Source organism: Lactuca virosa, chromosome 7 (assembly GCF_052849685.1).
Source record: "Lactuca virosa cultivar CGN04683 chromosome 7, Lactuca_virosa_CGN04683_v6, whole genome shotgun sequence".
NCBI classification, from domain to species: Eukaryota; Viridiplantae; Streptophyta; class Magnoliopsida; order Asterales; family Asteraceae; genus Lactuca; species Lactuca virosa.
This window is the reverse complement of record NC_136432.1, coordinates 231,145,880-231,164,734: the sequence shown is the minus strand read 5'-3', so window position 1 is coordinate 231,164,734 and position 18,855 is coordinate 231,145,880. Positions and strand designations below refer to the sequence as shown.

Here is an 18,855-nt window from a genome sequence, read left to right as displayed (position 1 = left end):
TTCCCAATAGGAATGGTAAAACGGATGTATCTTACATTCCGGAAAAAATGATGAAATAGAAGAAATGAGGGAGCTTGTTGCTAAACAAAAACAACAAAACGAAGAGCTTAAAGAAATGATGAACGCCCAACAAGAGGAAAACAAAGCAATGGTCGGGCATCTTGAAAAACAACTTCAAACGACATTGGATCTTATTAATGGCTTTACAAAACAAGAGTAGTAGGTTGATATATGTTTATTGCAGATTATGTATTTTAGAGTAGCAACTACAAAATTATTTAGATATAATTTATAAATCAATTATTCATCGGTCCATATGAAATCTGGTATATAATATACACCACTAACATTGCTAGGGATTCATGACCACAGAATTTGCTAGGAAGTCATCAAACGAAATTTGCTAGGGATTCATGACCACATAATTTGCTAGGAAATCATCAAACGGAATTTGCTAGGGATTCAGCACGACGAAATTTGCTACGGAATCACCACCACAAAATTTACTAGGGAATGACCACCATGAAATTTACTAGGGAATGACCACCACGAAATTTACTAGGGAATCACCACCACATAATTTGCTATGGATTCATCACCACGGAATTTGCTAGGGAATGACCACCACGAAATTTGCTAGGGAATCACCACCACAGAATTTGCTAGGGAATCACCACCACGAAATTTGCTAGGGAATCACCACCACAGAATTTGTGATGAAATAACTACCACGGATTGTGCGATGGGATCCTACTACGGAATACACGACGGAATACCACCTACCACGGATTTCATTCCGTTGTCACATTTGTGACGGAATTATCTTTTTCGTTGCAAACCCTCGATACGGCGTTTTTAGGGACGGAAATAGGTCGTTGCAAATTCCGTCGCTATTCGTCCTTTGCAACGGAATTTCAGCTTTTCGCAACGGATTCCTTCCGTAGCAAAAACGTATTTTTCTTGTAGTGTGAGAAAAAATCGTCACCACCAGAGTAATCAACTCCGTCGGACACTTATAGAAAAGATATGAACACTGTCTTTGGAATGCTCAACATACCCTCTCCTCTTCACGTCTGCTCGTTGGCTCTCTTCTGTTGTTTGTTGAACTCATTCTGAAACTCTGACAAGCAAATAACAACCTTAGTCGTCACCGATGTGTTCCTCTCTCCTCTTTTCCATACGTCGATCTGTAAGTTCTCTTTTTCCTCTCTTTTTATCTGTCTCTTTCTTTCTCTTAGTAAACACTAGAAATGAGTTAATGGAGTTTTGTAGAAAATTAAATGGCTATAACTCTATTCTAGCCTATAATGTATTTAAAATTTATACCTAGTGCCTTAACTACTAAAAGGTTGCAATGCAAATGCTAAAAATAATAATTATTATTATTTAATATTTTTGTAATTGATAAACTTTTTTTTTTTATAAACAAAACTTCCGAAAGTTATTAGGAAAATAAGGATGTTTTTATTTCATTTTCACACAATTATGTAGAAAAAAAATCAAACTCTAAAGAAAATATAAACACGAGACAAAATGAGCATTGTTTTACTTCTTCTAATGTAACTTTTAATGTCATATATTTAAAAAGAATTATTATTTTAGAAATTATTATTATCAATATATTTATACAAATATTGTATAAGTCTGTGTCAGATATATTAAATATAAATATTGCATATACATTTAAATATTTCAAGATGTAGAATTCGACCCGTCAAAACTATTGTTTACTCTTTTATTTTTACTGGTTGCATTTAATTAAAGAACCACATAGTTTTATATTTTAGAGTCGTCACTGTAGAAAATATATATAAAATTATTTATTATGTACAAAATTACTGACATAAGTCATACCTTACAAACAATGTGTAGGTTGCCACGACTCGTAGAAACTTAAAGTTTAACATTGTCGCAAAGCCACGTTTAATTAACGTCGTTTAGAACCTTTATTTAAACACAAAAATGGTTAAAAAGATTAAATTTAGATATTTCTCGTCATGTTTATGAATATCCATGCAATATTATGGTTCAAATAATTAGCGAAGTTAAAATTATCAACCTATAGCAATATGGTTGATGTTGGATATAGTTTCCAAATTACAAATTTTACAGTTTAACTAAAACATAGCGAAAAACACACAAGGAGAAAAAGCTATATTTGGAAGAGCACAAGACCATTTCGTGATCCTTCTCTCCCTTCCGCTATTTTAGGTTGAGATTTCTCAACGCCCAATTTGTAAGTAAAAAATTTAACGAATCTGGACGCAATTTCGTTCTAAGGATTATACTCAAATTTCACAAAAATATTAACACAGATCATCTTTGCCACCCAAGCATATCGCTGTTTGCCCTTCCAGACCTATGAAAGGTAACGTTACACACCCCTAATTGCATTAATCTAATCTTAATTGTTCTTTCAGCTACTCTGAGTTTGAATAGTTCTTTTATATATTATCTTCATCCGATTCTTGATTATTTAAATGCTTCGAACACTGTGTTTGTTTATTTGTGCAATTGTGCGTATAAGCTATATGATTGATAGTGATTGAATTGGAGTTTTAAGTTTTTTTATTCAGATAATGTAAACACATGACATGCTCAAATGGATAAAGGAAATAGGGTTTGCTGAGTTAATTGATTCACAGACACATCGACACGTTGACCCAAAAGGTTTCTAAAAGTTTCTGGTGGAGCCATGGAAAAGGATAACTTACGAACCTCTGACTTTTTCATTGGTCTCTGTGTTTATTAATCTTTGTCATCCATCCGTAATATCAAAGTGACACCACACTCCTTTTTAGGGCTACATCCACTAAATTACAATTTGGATCATTTTAACCTAAAATTACTAGTTTCTGCTTAATGAATGATTGCAAGAATCAAGTTCACAAGCTTAATTACATATTTTGTCATTATTAAAAATGCTTTTAACTGATGGATAGTTATATCACACTTCTTCACTTACAAATTTTGGTGTTAAACTATTGAAGAATATAAAAATAGGTCACTTCCAAATCATATTTTCTCCCAAACTACAAGTTAGAGAGCCTAATTATACCAAAAAAATGTCATATATAGAAACAAAGTTAAGTTATGTTGGAATGTGAGATCCTAAAGAAGCTTTGTAACTTTGTTAGTGAGAGAGGATCTTACATATTTGTTTATTAGCATTGGCCCCAATAGATTCTCCTCACTTTTGGTTATATTTGTTTAATGTCTAGAGTGATAAGCTAGTAATTTAGTTTTTTCACAAATCACAACCATATGTTCTATTGAAATGGTTTTGATCAATCAAGAAAAAACATGGTCTGTTACCCTTCATTCTTTCTTTTAAAACATATATTCACAATGAAAACTTTGTCTGATGTTATTCCTGCCTGATTTTGGATCCTTTTAAAATCCTCAAAACATTTGTAAAACCCTTGTAGATTTGATTTGAGTATCAAATTTTTATTTTTCCCTTTCTATGCTTCTCTCCCTTAAACATTACAATGTTTCTTTTGGAAAATAGTTCAACTGCAACATCTGGCTATTTGTTATATATTTAAAATACACTAGAATAAAAACAAATGCAGAAAGTACATGGATAGATGGTAACTTACAAAAAGGTAATTCTAGTTAGGAACTTCCATAAAATGAAATGTTGCAATTAAATGGGAACATGTGATGAACTGATGATGGATCATTATGGAAGAAACTAAGAAACTAAATTCATAAAAAAGATGGTAATTCGGCTCATATCCTGAACATGGCAACGTGCAACTTTGTTTACATCAGGGTTTATAAAAACAAGAAAGTCAACAGCATACCCTACAAAAAATAATTTATCTCCAACATGTATGTAGTTTAGTATTCTTGTTCCAATAATTGCTTAATAAACTTTATCAGTTACGCCATTATATATGGGGCCTCTATGTTTTGGATAAATATGATGCATATGTTATCTGGATTCATTTCTTTATAAATGTTTCTAGTGGAGCCATGGAAAAGGATAACTTACGAATCTCTTGACTTTTTCATTGTTCTCTTTGTTTATTATCATTTACCATGTATCTGTAGTTTGAAAGTGACACCACACACCTTTTTGGGGATAATTCAACTAAATTACAATATTTTTGGATCGTTTTTAACCTAATACTACTAGTATCTTTCTCATGAAATGAATGCAACAATCAAGTTCACAACATTTTATACTTTGTCGTTATTAATATATATGCTTTTTAACTAATGGACAGTTATGAGTTATCACACATCTTCACTTACAATTTGTGGTTAAAAATTGTTAAAGATTAAAAAAGATTAGCTCACTTTAGTCTTTAATTATACTAATTTCTGGAGAAATTAGGGTCCCACATATTTGGTTCATGAGAATTTTGAAATATTCTCTTAAATTACAATTGGTCCCCTTTGGATTCTCCTGGGAGGCTGGGACTTCTTTCTTTATGTTTTTTAGTGGATAAGAGTGACAAGTTATGTTTTTGTGAGAAGGATTTATCAATAAAGCAAAAACATGATCTCTTTTCTTCCCTTCTTTCTTTCTTTCTTTTTTACCACTTTTTACCTTGAAAACGAGCATAAATTATGATTGGCCACCCAATTCACTGGAATGAAAGAGCATGTGATGATTATCATTGTCGATATTAAAAACTTAATTTATACAAATTTCTGTTCACATCAAGGTTTATAAAATCACAAAAGTCAAACCCTACAAAAAAAATTATTTCCAATTTTGATTTATTATAATACAACTTAATTGTTGCAATAATTGCATATTAAACTTCACCAGTTGCACCCTCAGAAACTATTACAGCTCTATACGTTTGTGAAGTTTTGTATTCAGCCTTTATCTTGTCTAGATTCATTTCTTAATAAACACTAGTATTATATACTTTGCTTATTGTCATAAGTTTGACTTACCAATCTTATAAGTAGGATCACCTTAATCACCACTTATACCACCCCAAGCCCTTTTCAGAAATATAATTTCATAGGTAAGACAACTATACGCCATAGCTCATATTATATATACATATAACTTATATATGCATGTATCTTTATCAATATCTATGCTAACAATTAGTATGTAATCGTTTTTCTTGAAATTATAAAGGTGAAAACAAGAATCCAACCACAATGAGTGGGAGGGTTGCTGCTGATGTTGAAATGAAGGATTCTGATATCTGGAGTTTACCTTCTGCACGACACAATACAGATGAGTTACCTTATGTTCATAAAGTGGGGAAGCCTCCAAAACAAGATTTGTTGAAAGAGATCAAAACTGCTCTCAAAGAAACTTTTCTTTCAGATGATCCATTGAAACCCTTCAAAGATCAACCAAAAAAGAGAAAGCTTGTTCTAGGGTTTCAAACCCTTTTTCCAATTCTCGAATGGGGTAGAGAATATAGTTTCTCTAAGTTTAAAGGCGATCTCATTGCTGGATGCACCATTGCAAGTCTCTGTATCCCTCAGGTAAATTTACAAAATCACAATCTTGAATCGAGATGCATCAAGTAATTCTTTCTAATTTTTTCTTCTTCATCTTCAGGATATTGGATACGCGAAACTAGCAAACCTGGATGCGCAATATGGATTGTGTAAGATTTCATGAAATTTCATCTCATTTCAAGTCAACAAGTGATTCTTCAAAATTTTGACTAATTTGTAACTACAGATTCAAGCTTCGTTCCACCTCTGATCTACGCCTTCATGGGAAGCTCAAGAGATATCGCCATTGGACCAGTTGCAGTCGTCTCTCTTCTACTTGGAACTATGCTTCGAGAAGAACTCGATCCCGTGACACAAAAACACGATTACGAACGTCTCGCATTCACTGCAACTTTCTTTGCTGGCGTCACTCAATTCACACTAGGGTTTTTCAGGTATGTTTATATTTATATATAGTCACATCAAAACGATGTCGTTTTAGTCCTAAAGATTTGTTTATTTCTTTCTTTCTCATCAGATTGGGTTTCCTGATCGATTTCTTGTCGCATGCTGCCATTGTTGGGTTCATGGGGGGAGCTGCTGTCACCATCGCACTTCAACAGCTGAAAGGATTGTTTGGAATCAAAGACTTCACGAAAAAGACTGACATCATCTCTGTCATGCGTTCTGTGGTTCAAGCTGCACACCATGGGGTGAGACTCTGAGAGTTAAAAAGACAAAAATGTCCCTGAAAAACATCGTTTCACTGATTTTTACTTTTTTTTCTTTTTGTATGTTAGTGGAACTGGCAGACTCTAGTAATCGGAGTTTCGTTCTTGACTTTCCTCATCGTTGCAAAATTCATCGTAAGACTGTTTCCGTTTCCGTTTTGGTTTCCGTTTCTGATTCTGATTTCTTGAATTTACATTTTTGACCCAAATTCAAAATTTGTTTTACAATTTGGTCAGGGGAAAAAGAACAAGAAGCTGTTTTGGGTGCCTGCTATAGCTCCATTGATATCAGTTATTATCGCGACCTTTTTCGTCTTCATCACTCACGCAGACAAAGACGGGGTCCAAATCGTAAGTTAATTAATTTTGTCTGCATGTATCACTTTTTTTTATTTACTAAAATGCCCCTTAACAATCTTTCCATTGTCCAGGTACGTCATATTAAGAAAGGAGTCAATGAATCATCAGCACATTTAATTTTTTTCAATGGCCCCTTCCTTGCCAAAGGTTTCAAGATTGGAGTAATTGCAGGATTGATTGCACTCACGGTATATCACTACCCACACACACACACACACACACACACACACTCACACACACACATAAACACACATGTATATATATGAGTTATATGCTTAATTATATATTTATATAAAACACAGGAAGCTGTGGCAATTGGAAGAACATTTGCTTCAATGAAGGATTATCAGATTGATGGAAACAAAGAAATGGTGGCTTTAGGCTCCATGAACATAGTTGGTTCATTGACAAGTTGTTATGTTGCAACAGGTATTAGTTAATAACAATTTTATTTTTTCAAACTAAAAAAAAATGTATATTATGATCATAATTTTATGTGGGTTTTAATGAGCTTTTATAGTGCTTAATTTTTGTAAATAATATATATCTTATTGATTATAATTCAATAATGCAAATGCTAGAGTTAAAAGTAGGGAAAATTATAGAAAAACCATTATATATTAGTCTTTTTTACTAAACGTTAAGTTTCATACATTTTTCCAATTTTCCAATTTTGACATGATGTAGTCATTCCATTCCTACAAACCAACTAAACCTAAGCACGTACGGAATGCAATAACTGATTCCATTCCACCCTTTTTGCCTTACAGGATCGTTTTCTCGATCAGCGGTGAATTACATGGCGGGATGCAACACCGCAGTGTCCAACATCGTGATGTCTATTATCGTATTATTAACTCTTTTAGTCATCACCCCATTATTCAAATACACCCCAAATGCAATCCTAGCCTCCATCATTATATCAGCAGTTCTAGGTCTCATTGACCTTGATGCAGCAATCCTACTATGGAAAATTGATAAGTTTGACTTTGTAGCTTGTATGGGTGCCTTTTTCGGTGTTATTTTCGCTTCTGTTGAAATTGGCCTCCTCATTGCGGTAAATATAGCATCATACTTTGGATTTTGGAAAATTTTTGGTTATAATTCAAGAGATTAATTGTTTTTTGAATTTTTTTTTAGGTTGGTATATCTTTTGCCAAAATTTTGCTCCAAGTTACAAGACCCCGCACGGCGGTGCTCGGTAAGATCCCACGGACTAGCGTGTATCGGAACGTAGAGCAGTATCCCGGTGCAACTAGGGTTCCCGGTGTTTTGATTATCAGAGTTGATTCTGCTATCTACTTCTCGAATTCTAACTACGTAAAGGAGAGGTATGAAATGAATCTTACCAGCTACCAGTTACCAGTTACCAGTTACCAGTTTGGCTATTGAAATAGTCGTAGAAAACTTTTCTCATATATGTTGCTTTGATTATTGATGATTTGATATTACTTGTTATAATTGTAGGATTTTGAGGTGGCTATCAGACGAGGAAGAGATGTTTAAAGATCAACCGAGAGTCGAATATTTGATAGTTGATATGTCACGTAAGTAGCATTATTGTAATTTAGATTTTTTTTAAATGATTTGATCTAATTTTGCGTCATTAATTTGTTGAGTTTGTGTAATTTACTCTTAATGTTGCAGCTGTTACTGATATTGATACGAGTGGGATTCACGCGTTGGAAGAATTGTATAACAGTCTTAAAAAGAGAGATGTTCAGGTAACTAAGCTAAACTAGCAACCATCATTTTTCCCATTGGATAAATAACGTTTTAAAAATATTTAATGAAAAAAAGGATAAATAAAGACATTTTTTTTAAAAGTGAGATTTTGTGTAAAGAAAACAATATCTGACATGATTTTGTTTTCAAATTGACACAGCTTATTTTAACGAATCCGGGACAAACTGTACTTGACAAGCTACACACGTCTAATTTCGCGGATTTGATTGGGGAAGACAAGATATTTCTAACTGTAGCTGATGCTGTTCTAACCTTTGCTCCAAAAATGGAACAAGCATAAAAAAATGTTTTATATTTCTCTGGGTTTGTACATGTTTTGATTATATATTATATGCGAAATATTCTAACTTGTGGAAAGGGGTAAAAATGTAAATTAACCAAGAGGGAATGGATGTTGTACATAAACTGGAATCCGTTTTGCATTTGAGATAAGAAGCTCTAAAGATGCAATCGAACGCGGCTACTTCTTCCTTCGATGTGTAATCAAAAGCTTATTCTTTAAATGTTTTTCAATTCAGTAATCTATAGACTCTTTATGTTCTTTTGGTGTTCATCTTTTATTGATCGTTTGTAAGGAATTTTTATTTTATTTTATTATTATTATTATTTTTTTATGATAGTCGTATTTGACATTTGTTTATCTAATGATTAATATATGAAAAGAATTACTTGTAATATTATTATTAAAAATCATTTTGGACATCAAATTCCTTGTCTTGTTCAAAGTTGAAATGGAAAGACAAATGTAGATTTGTATTCACCTCTTTGATACCTTTAATTTTCTATAATGAATGCCTAAAACGGATATTGGATGGATTCTAATAAAATCATCAAACTATGGAAAGACAAATGTAGATTTGTATTCACCTCTGTGATACCTTCAGTTTTCTATAACGAATGTCCAAAACGGATATTGGATGGATTCTAATAAAATCATCAAATTATGGTGCTTGAGTGGTTGAAACGAAAATTGTAATAAATTTCACGAAAATTGTAATAAAATCATCAAACTATGGATTCTTATGTACAAAAGATGTAAATGTTGTCATCATCCCTAAAAAAAACTTGTGTCTATTGTAAGGAGTAGGGATGAGCAAAGGAACCGACCCGGTTGGAACCTGCTCGAACCGGACCCGGCCCGTGAACCGAAGTTGGCCGGAATTAAGAACCGAACATGATCGTCGGTTCTACCGGTTCCCATTTACTACCGGTTCTTGCCGTGTCTTTAATGTTGGAACCGGTCATCGAGAAATAGCAACATACGGTTCCGGTTTTTGCCGGCTCTACCGGTTCCGGTTCCTACCGATTCCCGGTTCCAAAAATCAACAAGAATATCGTCCCGGTCCCGGCCCGACCGGTTCCATCGGGTTCCGGTACCAGTTTCGGCCGGTTCACCGATCCAAATGCTCATCCCTACTAAGGAGTCTCATATATGCTATTTTGATTATTGATGATTTGACACTTGTTATTGTAGTAGGATATTTAGGTGGCTAACAGAGGAGGAACACTACAAGAAATACAGCCTTTAGCGGCGACGTATTGGAAAGTCGCCGCTAAAGGTCCATGTCGCCGCTATTGGTGTTGCCGCTAAAGGGCCATGACACGGATCCGCACTTTGACGTTCTGGTAAACAAGAATCATCCGATCGTGTTTCTAATCCAACGGCTGGGGTACTCGTGGAACGCACAAAAGCAATACCGGCGACTCTTGTCGCCGCTAAAGACCTACAACTATCGCCGCTAGAGATCGAATAAATGACGCGACAATAATTCCCTCCGAAGCGTTGTCACAATTGATAGAAGTCGCCACTAAATCCTCAAGCATCGTTGGTAAAGGTGTCGCCGCTAAAGGTCGACGCGGTTAACCCAAAAAAATCGACACATTTTCCTTTTCTTTCTGTTGACTCCATTATCGCTGCTGCGTTTTTCTCTTCTGCATATCCTTCGTCGATTCGTCGGTTCACAAGAAGAAGATACCGGCGACTACCGCCACATAGAAGAGGATTCCGACGGGTGAGACTATTTTCCGATGAGGACCAATTTTTCCGGCGACATTGAGTAATTTTCGGCGATTGAGAGGTATTTCCAGCTTAGTTTCCTTTTCCTTTTCTCTTGTAACATCGATTTTAAGCTTATTTTAGTGGTTAATTGCAAAAAAATGTCAATTTCAGTTTTTGATTGGGTTCCCGACCACCACCCGCGACTACCGCCACCCTTGTACCATTTTCATTGATTTCCGCCACCACAGGTTCTATTTACTTCTATTTATTGTAAAATTTGAGTTTAATTGCAAAATATTTGTAGTTGTATAAATTATGTGAAAATTCGCATATGTGTGTATATTTGATATATGTATGTAAATCTGTGTAAATTTGGTGTATATATGTCAATGTATGTATGTTTGGTGTATATGTGGTATATGAATGTGAAATATGTGTATTTGGTATACGTAGGATGTTATTATCTATATATGTGAAAGTATGTGTATTTGGTACAAGTAGTATGTTATTATGTATGTATGTGAATGTATGTGTGTTTGGTGTATATGTGGTATATGAATATGAAATATGTGTATTTGGTATAAGCAGGGTGTTATTATCTATATATATATATATATATATATATATATATATATATATATATATATATATATATATATATATATATGAAAGTATGTGTATTTGGTATAAGTAGGATGTTATTATGTATGTATGTGAATGTATGTGTATTTGGTGTATATGTGGTATATGTATGTGAAAGTATGTGTCTTTGATGCTCTTATTGTCACAGCCCAAAACCGGAACGGCGGAAACGTTCTGGGGTGGAGGACGTCATGTTTAGTATCACAAGACATGCATTATAGTAAGCAAAGTAATGAACAACCATATCATTAGAAAGAAAGTGTTTACAAAGTGTGTGTTCACGAAACATAGAATACATAAGCAAATAACAAACAAGACTTGAAGCTATACTGCTCAATCTTCTGAATCCCAGTGCGAGTACCTGTCTACTAGGCTCCTGAGAATACAAGTTATTTGAAAGAGTTGATCAGCAATTAAGCTGGTGAGTTCATAAGATTTTAGTGATGTAAGTAAGTTGCAAAATGTTGTAGTAAACTGCTGTTGAAAATGTAGTTGAAAAATGTAGTTGAAAAGTGTAGTGAGTTGTAAGTTCTGTTTAGAAAACTTCGCCTATTCCTCTTAGGAAATCCTATATTTCCTACCTTGATGAAAGATACGTAAAAATGATCCTACAATCCCTTCTATGAGTACTAAATGGATACAAGTGATATAAAACTCAGAGTAAACAAGCAATCGACTGAGCGCATCTGCCCTAAGCTCTCAAACCAATTAAGGAACAGGGAGTAAGGCGGATAGCACACATCCCATTGTTTGTTAGATCATTGTTGTATATAACTCTGGCGTGTTCACTTGTTACTCATGGAGTTAATTTTAATGGTTCTTTATATTTAATGAAAAGATTCTTTAAGAAAAACTCTTATCTCTTATAATAAAATGGTGACCACAGTGATTACTTCTATAATCACTTAGTTTATACTGACTATATATGATCTAATATCGGATAGAGAGTTAATTGGGTGAATCTGCCCTAAGCCCACAACCAAACAAGGAATAGGAAGTAAGGCGGAAAGCACACATCCAACTATATATTGGGTATTAATGATATATAACTGTGATGTATAAACTAAAATATTATAGAGTTAATCACCTAAGGTCCTTTAAGTTTATACCGGTTTAATAAAATGGATTAAACCCTAGCTGGTAAGTTTCTAGTGTTGTATACCAAAAGCTCTGATTTAGAAAGTATGTTCTGTACTAGAAAACTGTTCATTGACTCTGTGTCCTATGACTTGACCCATACCTGGTACCCTTATGATGACTCAATGTATACTGGACATATATATCTAGAATCGAATAGATAATAGGCTGGGTGAATCTGCTCTAAGCCCACAACCAAACAAGGAACAGGAAATGAAGCGGAGAGTACACATCCTATTACCTGTCGGATCCTATTGATATATATGTATCCTTTGATGTATACATTAAGGAATCATAAGGTTAGCATTATGGTCCTCTCTACTAAACGTAGCCTTCTACCAAGGCATCAAATGTTATGTATGTATGTTTCTTGTATGAGTGTGTATTTTCCCGAGTGAAACTATCATTATTAAAATATAGTTTATACATTAATGAATATGTGAGAAGATCACAAAGTAAATGTAATAGGGAAAATAATGTTTTACCTCAGCAGTGACACTGCTGGCTATAAAGTAATAAAATACCGACTCCAGGTAGTATTAAATGTACTATACACCTCGGGGAGTCGTTTTGATAAAATACAGACTCCAGGTAGTATTAAATGGACAATACACCTCGGGGAGTCCTTTTGTAATAAAATACAGACTCCAGGTAGTATTAAATGGACAATACACCTCGGGGAGTCTAAAGAAATAAAATACAGACTCTAGGTAGTATTAAATGTACAATACACCTCGGGAAGTCTAAAGTATCCTTTAATCCCAAAATGGTAAATTAAAGGTTTTAATGTGAACTCGTATGTAACCATGCTGATCGACGACTGAATAAAAGATGACCCTCCGGTGTCATATGTAGTGAGGTGACATTTTGTCACCCCATGGCCTTATCGGCTGGGACTGTAGCTAGCAGTCAGGGTGTGGGAGTGTCTGTCCCGTATAGATCTATACACAAGATGCCCGCTCTCCCTCCAGGAGACTCTGGTTACAAATTGATACAACACAGTGTCGTTGTATCCTTAAATGGTTTGTCGCATTAATTTATCGTATAACATTGTTTGTATAGTAAGTTATAGTGTAGTAATGTTCTCTCTGTACTAGTGTATAGTATACTCTCTTGTATAGTGTGTTGTGTGAAATGTTTCTCAAAATAGTGTGTTCTGACTCATGTATGAACTGACTCTAAACTATACCTATTATAGTTTACTAGTAATGTACTTGAACTGTTGTGGAAAAGACTCATTTTACCACTAGGTTATGATGGTACTTTAAAAATGGATATTTGTTAAACTATAAAGTAACATAACTTGAAAAGAGTCTTTGAGATGTTTTGACAACTTATAAATGACATAAGTAATCCTTTTGAAAATGTTTATAACAAACAATTACACAATTAACATTGTGTTCAACTTGTATCCCCCCCCCCCCTTAAAACATTTAAAACAGTTAAAAGATTCATTACGGGGTATGTGTTGGATTAGATGTCTAAGCCCATAACTATTATTGGTATGTACTTGACCCGAGAGTAGCATGGTCCATTTGGGTTGCATATCATCATGACAATTTGTTAGAATGGACTTTTGAGAGAAGGTTATTTATGGTTTATTAATATATTATAAGTTATAATATATTAATATGAAATCATATGTTTTAATTAGTATCGATCAAGAATTAATTTGGAATTAATTTAGTGATCAAAAGAGACTAATTAAATCTATGGGGACTAATTATGATAATTAGTTATATTTATATGTGTTGGGCTTATGATCCATGTTGGACCAAGTTTATGTATGGATACATAAAGAGTTGGGCCACATGAACCATGGATCATAAAACCCATGGGTATGGATTATGGGTTATACCCATGACCCTTGGAATCCTACATATAAATAGGTTACTCCATAGCCAAAATCACCACTTCTTTTCTTAGAGAAATATGGAGGTGTTTTGGTGCATGGAATTCTCTCTCAAGAGCCACCTTTGTCCTAGGTGTGTTGTGATTCCATTTGAGGCATTTCATACTATTGGTGCTAAGCTCTTAAGGCCAAATACATCAAGACTTCAAGCCACATAAAAGGTATGTTTCCCTAACTAGTATATTATATGGTTTATGTCAAATGCATGCTAGTTATAGGTTTAATGCCTTGGAAACCATTTGCATGTATAATAGAGAAAACATAGATCCAAGGTATTTAGAGTTGTATGTGCACCATAGGATGTTGTAGTATACTAAAACCCAACAGTGGTATCAGAGCCATGGGTTGTTTTCTATTATATTTGATGCAAATGTATTTTTTTTTCAAGTTGAAGGAAAAAAAAAAGAAAAAAAAACATAAAGTTTGTCAAATTTTATGATAATTACTTGATTTTATGAAAAACTAATTATTTATGAAATTTGAGTCACTTTACTACAAGAGTTGAATTAGGTCAATTTATTAAAAGATAGAATGATATGATTATTTTATTTGTTTTAAAAATTTGATCTAAATGGTTTTAAGGAGTTACAAATTTTGCATTAAAATTTTGGAACTCAAAAGTTTTTTTTTAAAGTTATGATCTTAAGAGTTTTGAAACTTTCATAAGTTATGGATGTGAAATGTCTCATTTATCAACTCTTTAGGTTATGAATTCCAAGAGTCTTCAAAGGATAATTGTCAAAGTTTCAAGATTTGTATTAGTTTATATGATTGTCTAATTTCTTGAAAATTGTTGATGTGAATTATCTTACTTATGAGTTTAATCTAGATCATAGAAAAATTATTTGATTATTGTGTTAATTGGAATATTTGATCTTAATGGTTTTTATGAACTCCATAACTTGTCCTCAAGTTATGGAAAGTGAAGAGTTTTTCTTTTTAAAGTGTCATTAAGTCTCATAGGTTATGAAAATAGAAGAGTCACTATTTTTAATGTCATCATTAAATGATTTAATGTCTTCCATAACTTGTCCTCAAGTTATGGAACTTGAAATTTTTTTTTCATTAAACCTTAATTAAACTCATAAGTTATGAAAAATCCAAGAGTTTTGAAAGGTTTCAAAACTTGTCCTCAAGTTTTGGAATTTGTAAAGTTACCCCTCATGTATACTTTAATTCCAAACTAGACCTTAGAATTTTAAAAGTTTAAAATTCAACCCTTATACTATTATTATAATTTTAATTATATAGATATGTATAAGATAAAGTCGTCTTACCATTAGTAGGCCTCATTCACGAAGCCGGTCTATAAGGGGGGTATAAGGTTACTGCCTATAAAATGACAGTTTAATGGGTGTCCACTCTCACTCACCGCTTCCTTGACCGGTGGAGGGTCGTTAGCCGAACAGGTAGGACAAGGACTATAATTCTCCCTTCATTATAAGTATAATGATAAATACTAAGTAACTAAACACTTATAAATTCCCAATCTTAGTTACTTAGGAAAATGTGAATAAGGTGCTAATCCATGAAATTACACTTTGCACTTTGTTTAAGCTGTTAGTGGAGCGTGTGTGGTTAACCGGCACACTAACCTGGACTTAACAAGGTAGGCAAAGGGTAACTTAATGTTTATCATAGTATCGTTGGAGCGTGTGTGGTTAACCGACACATCGATTGAGGGGTAAATATTAAGGGTACCAAGTATATTTGCATGGTTACTTCACACCTTGTTTTGTGATCCTCGGCATCCCAGTCACAAAACCTGAAGGGCACACTCGAGATTGAAACATGCCATTGAAAGTTCAATGAATCTCAAAAGAATCTAGGAGTTTCAAAACCAATTAAAACCTAATAATACATTTCGTTTATCTTGGTGGAAATTGGTGAATCGTCATTCACCTACCTTCAAATATTTTATAGCTTGGATTACGGCATCCCTCTTCCAAGTTATAAAATAGTTTGTTGGGTCGTAGCCTTAATATATCATATTGGGTGTTATATTAAGGACTTAAATCAACTTTACGTGAATTTCTCCCATTGTTGATGTCTGGTTTAGACAACAATGATCTTCCCAAACCAAGCTTTCCTAATGAATATGACTTCCCGAGTTTGGCTCATGGAAGTCATACTTCTCTTCCTCCACCTCCTCCAATTATTCTCCCTAACCCACAAGTTCAAGGTCACTCAAGCCCTAATGGCAAGCAAGGTCTATGTGTGATCACATCTTAGAGATGAAGTCACATATTGACAAGCCGGGAGAGTTGGGTGTCAAAGTCTTGAGAAAGTTGGATGTTCAATCACTTTCTAAGTCACATAGTGAGTTCCTTTGGGACTACTATGAAACAGACCATGACATGAACCTTAATGATCATATCTATTTGCTTGGTGCTGCTGAATCAGCAATGATTTGGAACGATAGTAAAGCAAATTTGATTAGAAGATCAACTTCCAAAAAAATTTATGGACAGTGACAATGGTGACACTGGAAATCCAGAAAAAGCATTCTCTTCCCAATGGAAAGGGATTGGCCATAGTCAACCCGGTTGACCAAATGGTAAAGAGAAAGACTAAGTCTGAGATAGTCCCATTACCAAAGGGTCCATATGTTTATTTTGTCAAAGGAAGGGGCGTTGATTGCAAAGCTACCAAATTTACCTAAGGATGTTAAAGTCAATAAGTTTGACTCTACATCAGGTAGAGCCCATTATCTAACTCTGTTAAGTTATATTATGAGATCCTCATTACATGATGTGACTGGGTCACATGTTGATGCTTTAAGAATCAAAGAATAGAGAGAAATCTTAAAGGAAGTATATGCTGATTCTGATCACGAAGGTGGATTTCGATCGCATCAGAATTTTGAGCAGTTGCTTAAGAAGTTATGATATATTGCTAAGGAATAGATAACAACAATTTTCCGTGTGGATTATAAGGATAAGTTTTTCCGCAAAGTTTTAAAATAAAAGAAAATTGTTTAATTTTATTTATTTGAAGTATCCTTACAATGGCATTTGTGGAAAATTGTTGCTTATATGATTTCACTGACAGCAATATTGGAAAATGGATTTGATTCTTTCATTTGTGGTAGTGTCTAAATTTACCAAATCAGGAAAGTTCCTCATCACCCAAGTTTCAATTGGACCGAAACTTGGAATCATGCAAGTTGAATAGTATGATGAATGAGAACTTTCAAGCATTGGAAAATCAAGACTAATTACTTGTTCACATGGATGTGTGAGTCAAGTGAAGGACTAAAAGGATCGAGTACACATTCTTGTGCACTTGTCATGTCCACCACAAAGCTCGTTAAGACTATTTGATTTACTAAAGTTTAGTAAATATGGTTATACTTACAAGTTTAAGTATAATTCTGAAACATTGGAAAAGTCTCAATGTATGGCAGAACGAATGGGAAGAATCAAATTAGGCAGAAAGATAAAAGTTTCTCAAATCTGAAAAGATGGGAGAGTACTTTAGTATCATATTTGTGATCATCTTAATGATTTAGAAATCATATCACAATTAGTCCTCTAAAGGTCATCTTAGTGCATTCTTATGACTAAGAAGAGGAGTCATGAATTGTTGAAATGGTTAGATCAGGAAGATGAGTCATACTTCGTTCCAAAACAATTCTTAGAGTCATATTCCAAGATTGTAACTTGAGTGACATATCTTAAAGAAAGGTTTAAAACACTTGTCAAATGTAAGAGTAAAAGTGTCCTACTCTTGTACATTTGAAATTGGTAAGTTGTGATGTTTTGGATAAAACAAAGACCAACTAAGGCCAATTGTGTGAAGTGTTTGTCTTGATAAAGAATCCGCACTATCTCTTGAATATTTGGCAAGATAGTCTTATATGTCAAGAGGATAGTGGGAGTCTTAAAGATCTTAAAAAGAATTTCAAGAACTAATCAAGAATAAAACCTGAGGTTCTTCACTAGCACACGACTTGAGGTTTATAACCTATCGTGTTGACATATTCTGTGCCCATTCCAGTTAAAGTTGGCTTTGCATAGGAGTTCTGAAAGTTCTCAATTGGTTGCATAACAACTTGGAAGCAATGGCAGGCCCTGTACTGCCAGGTGGCAAGAAGTTAGGATTGCATAAGTTCAGTCCATATGAGTTTGGATTTGTCATTATCCTTGTCTTGTGACTATGGTTTTGACGATTCACATGGATAAGAACACATACACCATAAAATCTAAGGGTCATAAGGTTTCTCTCCGATTCATGAAAATGATGGTGAGGAAACACTTCCACCAAGTAGATTTGAAGCAGATGACAAAAGGTCTAAACAATTGAGACTATGATTACGACATCCCTTTTCATAGTTCTGAAATTGTTTAGACACACATGCATGCTATCTAAGGAAAGGTGTATGATTTTGATAAAGTTTTATCAAAAAATCTCGTATCAGAAATCTGAACTTTGGTAAGAAAGTCAATAAAGTATTGATTTCTAGAAGTCCAGCTGATTTCTGAGTACATGTCAAAGCTAGTGGGAGCATAAGTCTTATGCTAATAATAATCATGTTAGTGGGAGCATGATAATTATTGTTAGTGTTGCAAGTTAGCAATGTTAATTATAGAAAACAAAAGTTTCAATTCGTGAGGCTGCAGGGATTGAAAAAGTTGTTTTGCTATAATTAAGGGAGAGGATATACCTCATTTCAGTTCTAAAGGCTTAGATTGAGACCTTAATCATCTTTAGTCAAGAATATATATATGAATTTCATGTTGGATTGGTTCAACTTAAGGAAATTATATATATTGCGTTCTCAAAATTCGATTATGATTACGACATCCCTCTTCATAGTCAAATTTTGAAAACATGGCAAATAAAAATATTATAGCAAAAGACTGGTCTAGAATCATGTCTTTATGTGAGACATCATGAATCGT

At 33.9% G+C, this 18,855-nt stretch overlaps 1 protein-coding gene across 1 annotated transcript; it reads left to right on the top strand.

Annotated features, from left to right (window-relative positions):
• The first annotated feature begins 4,912 nt into the window (after nt 1-4,912).
• Nucleotides 4,913-8,802, top strand: LOC145124270 (sulfate transporter 1.3-like). Its single transcript, XM_079059537.1, has 14 exons — nt 4,913-4,991; nt 5,111-5,469; nt 5,546-5,594; nt 5,672-5,879; nt 5,963-6,137; nt 6,225-6,290; nt 6,393-6,506; nt 6,587-6,703; nt 6,818-6,944; nt 7,286-7,572; nt 7,656-7,846; nt 7,983-8,062; nt 8,163-8,239; nt 8,401-8,802. The coding sequence occupies exons 2-14, from the start codon at nt 5,134-5,136 to the stop codon at nt 8,539-8,541; spliced, it is 1,968 nt and encodes a 655-aa protein (XP_078915663.1). The 5' UTR covers nt 4,913-4,991; nt 5,111-5,133; the 3' UTR covers nt 8,542-8,802.
• The last annotated feature ends 10,053 nt before the right edge of the window (nt 8,803-18,855 follow it).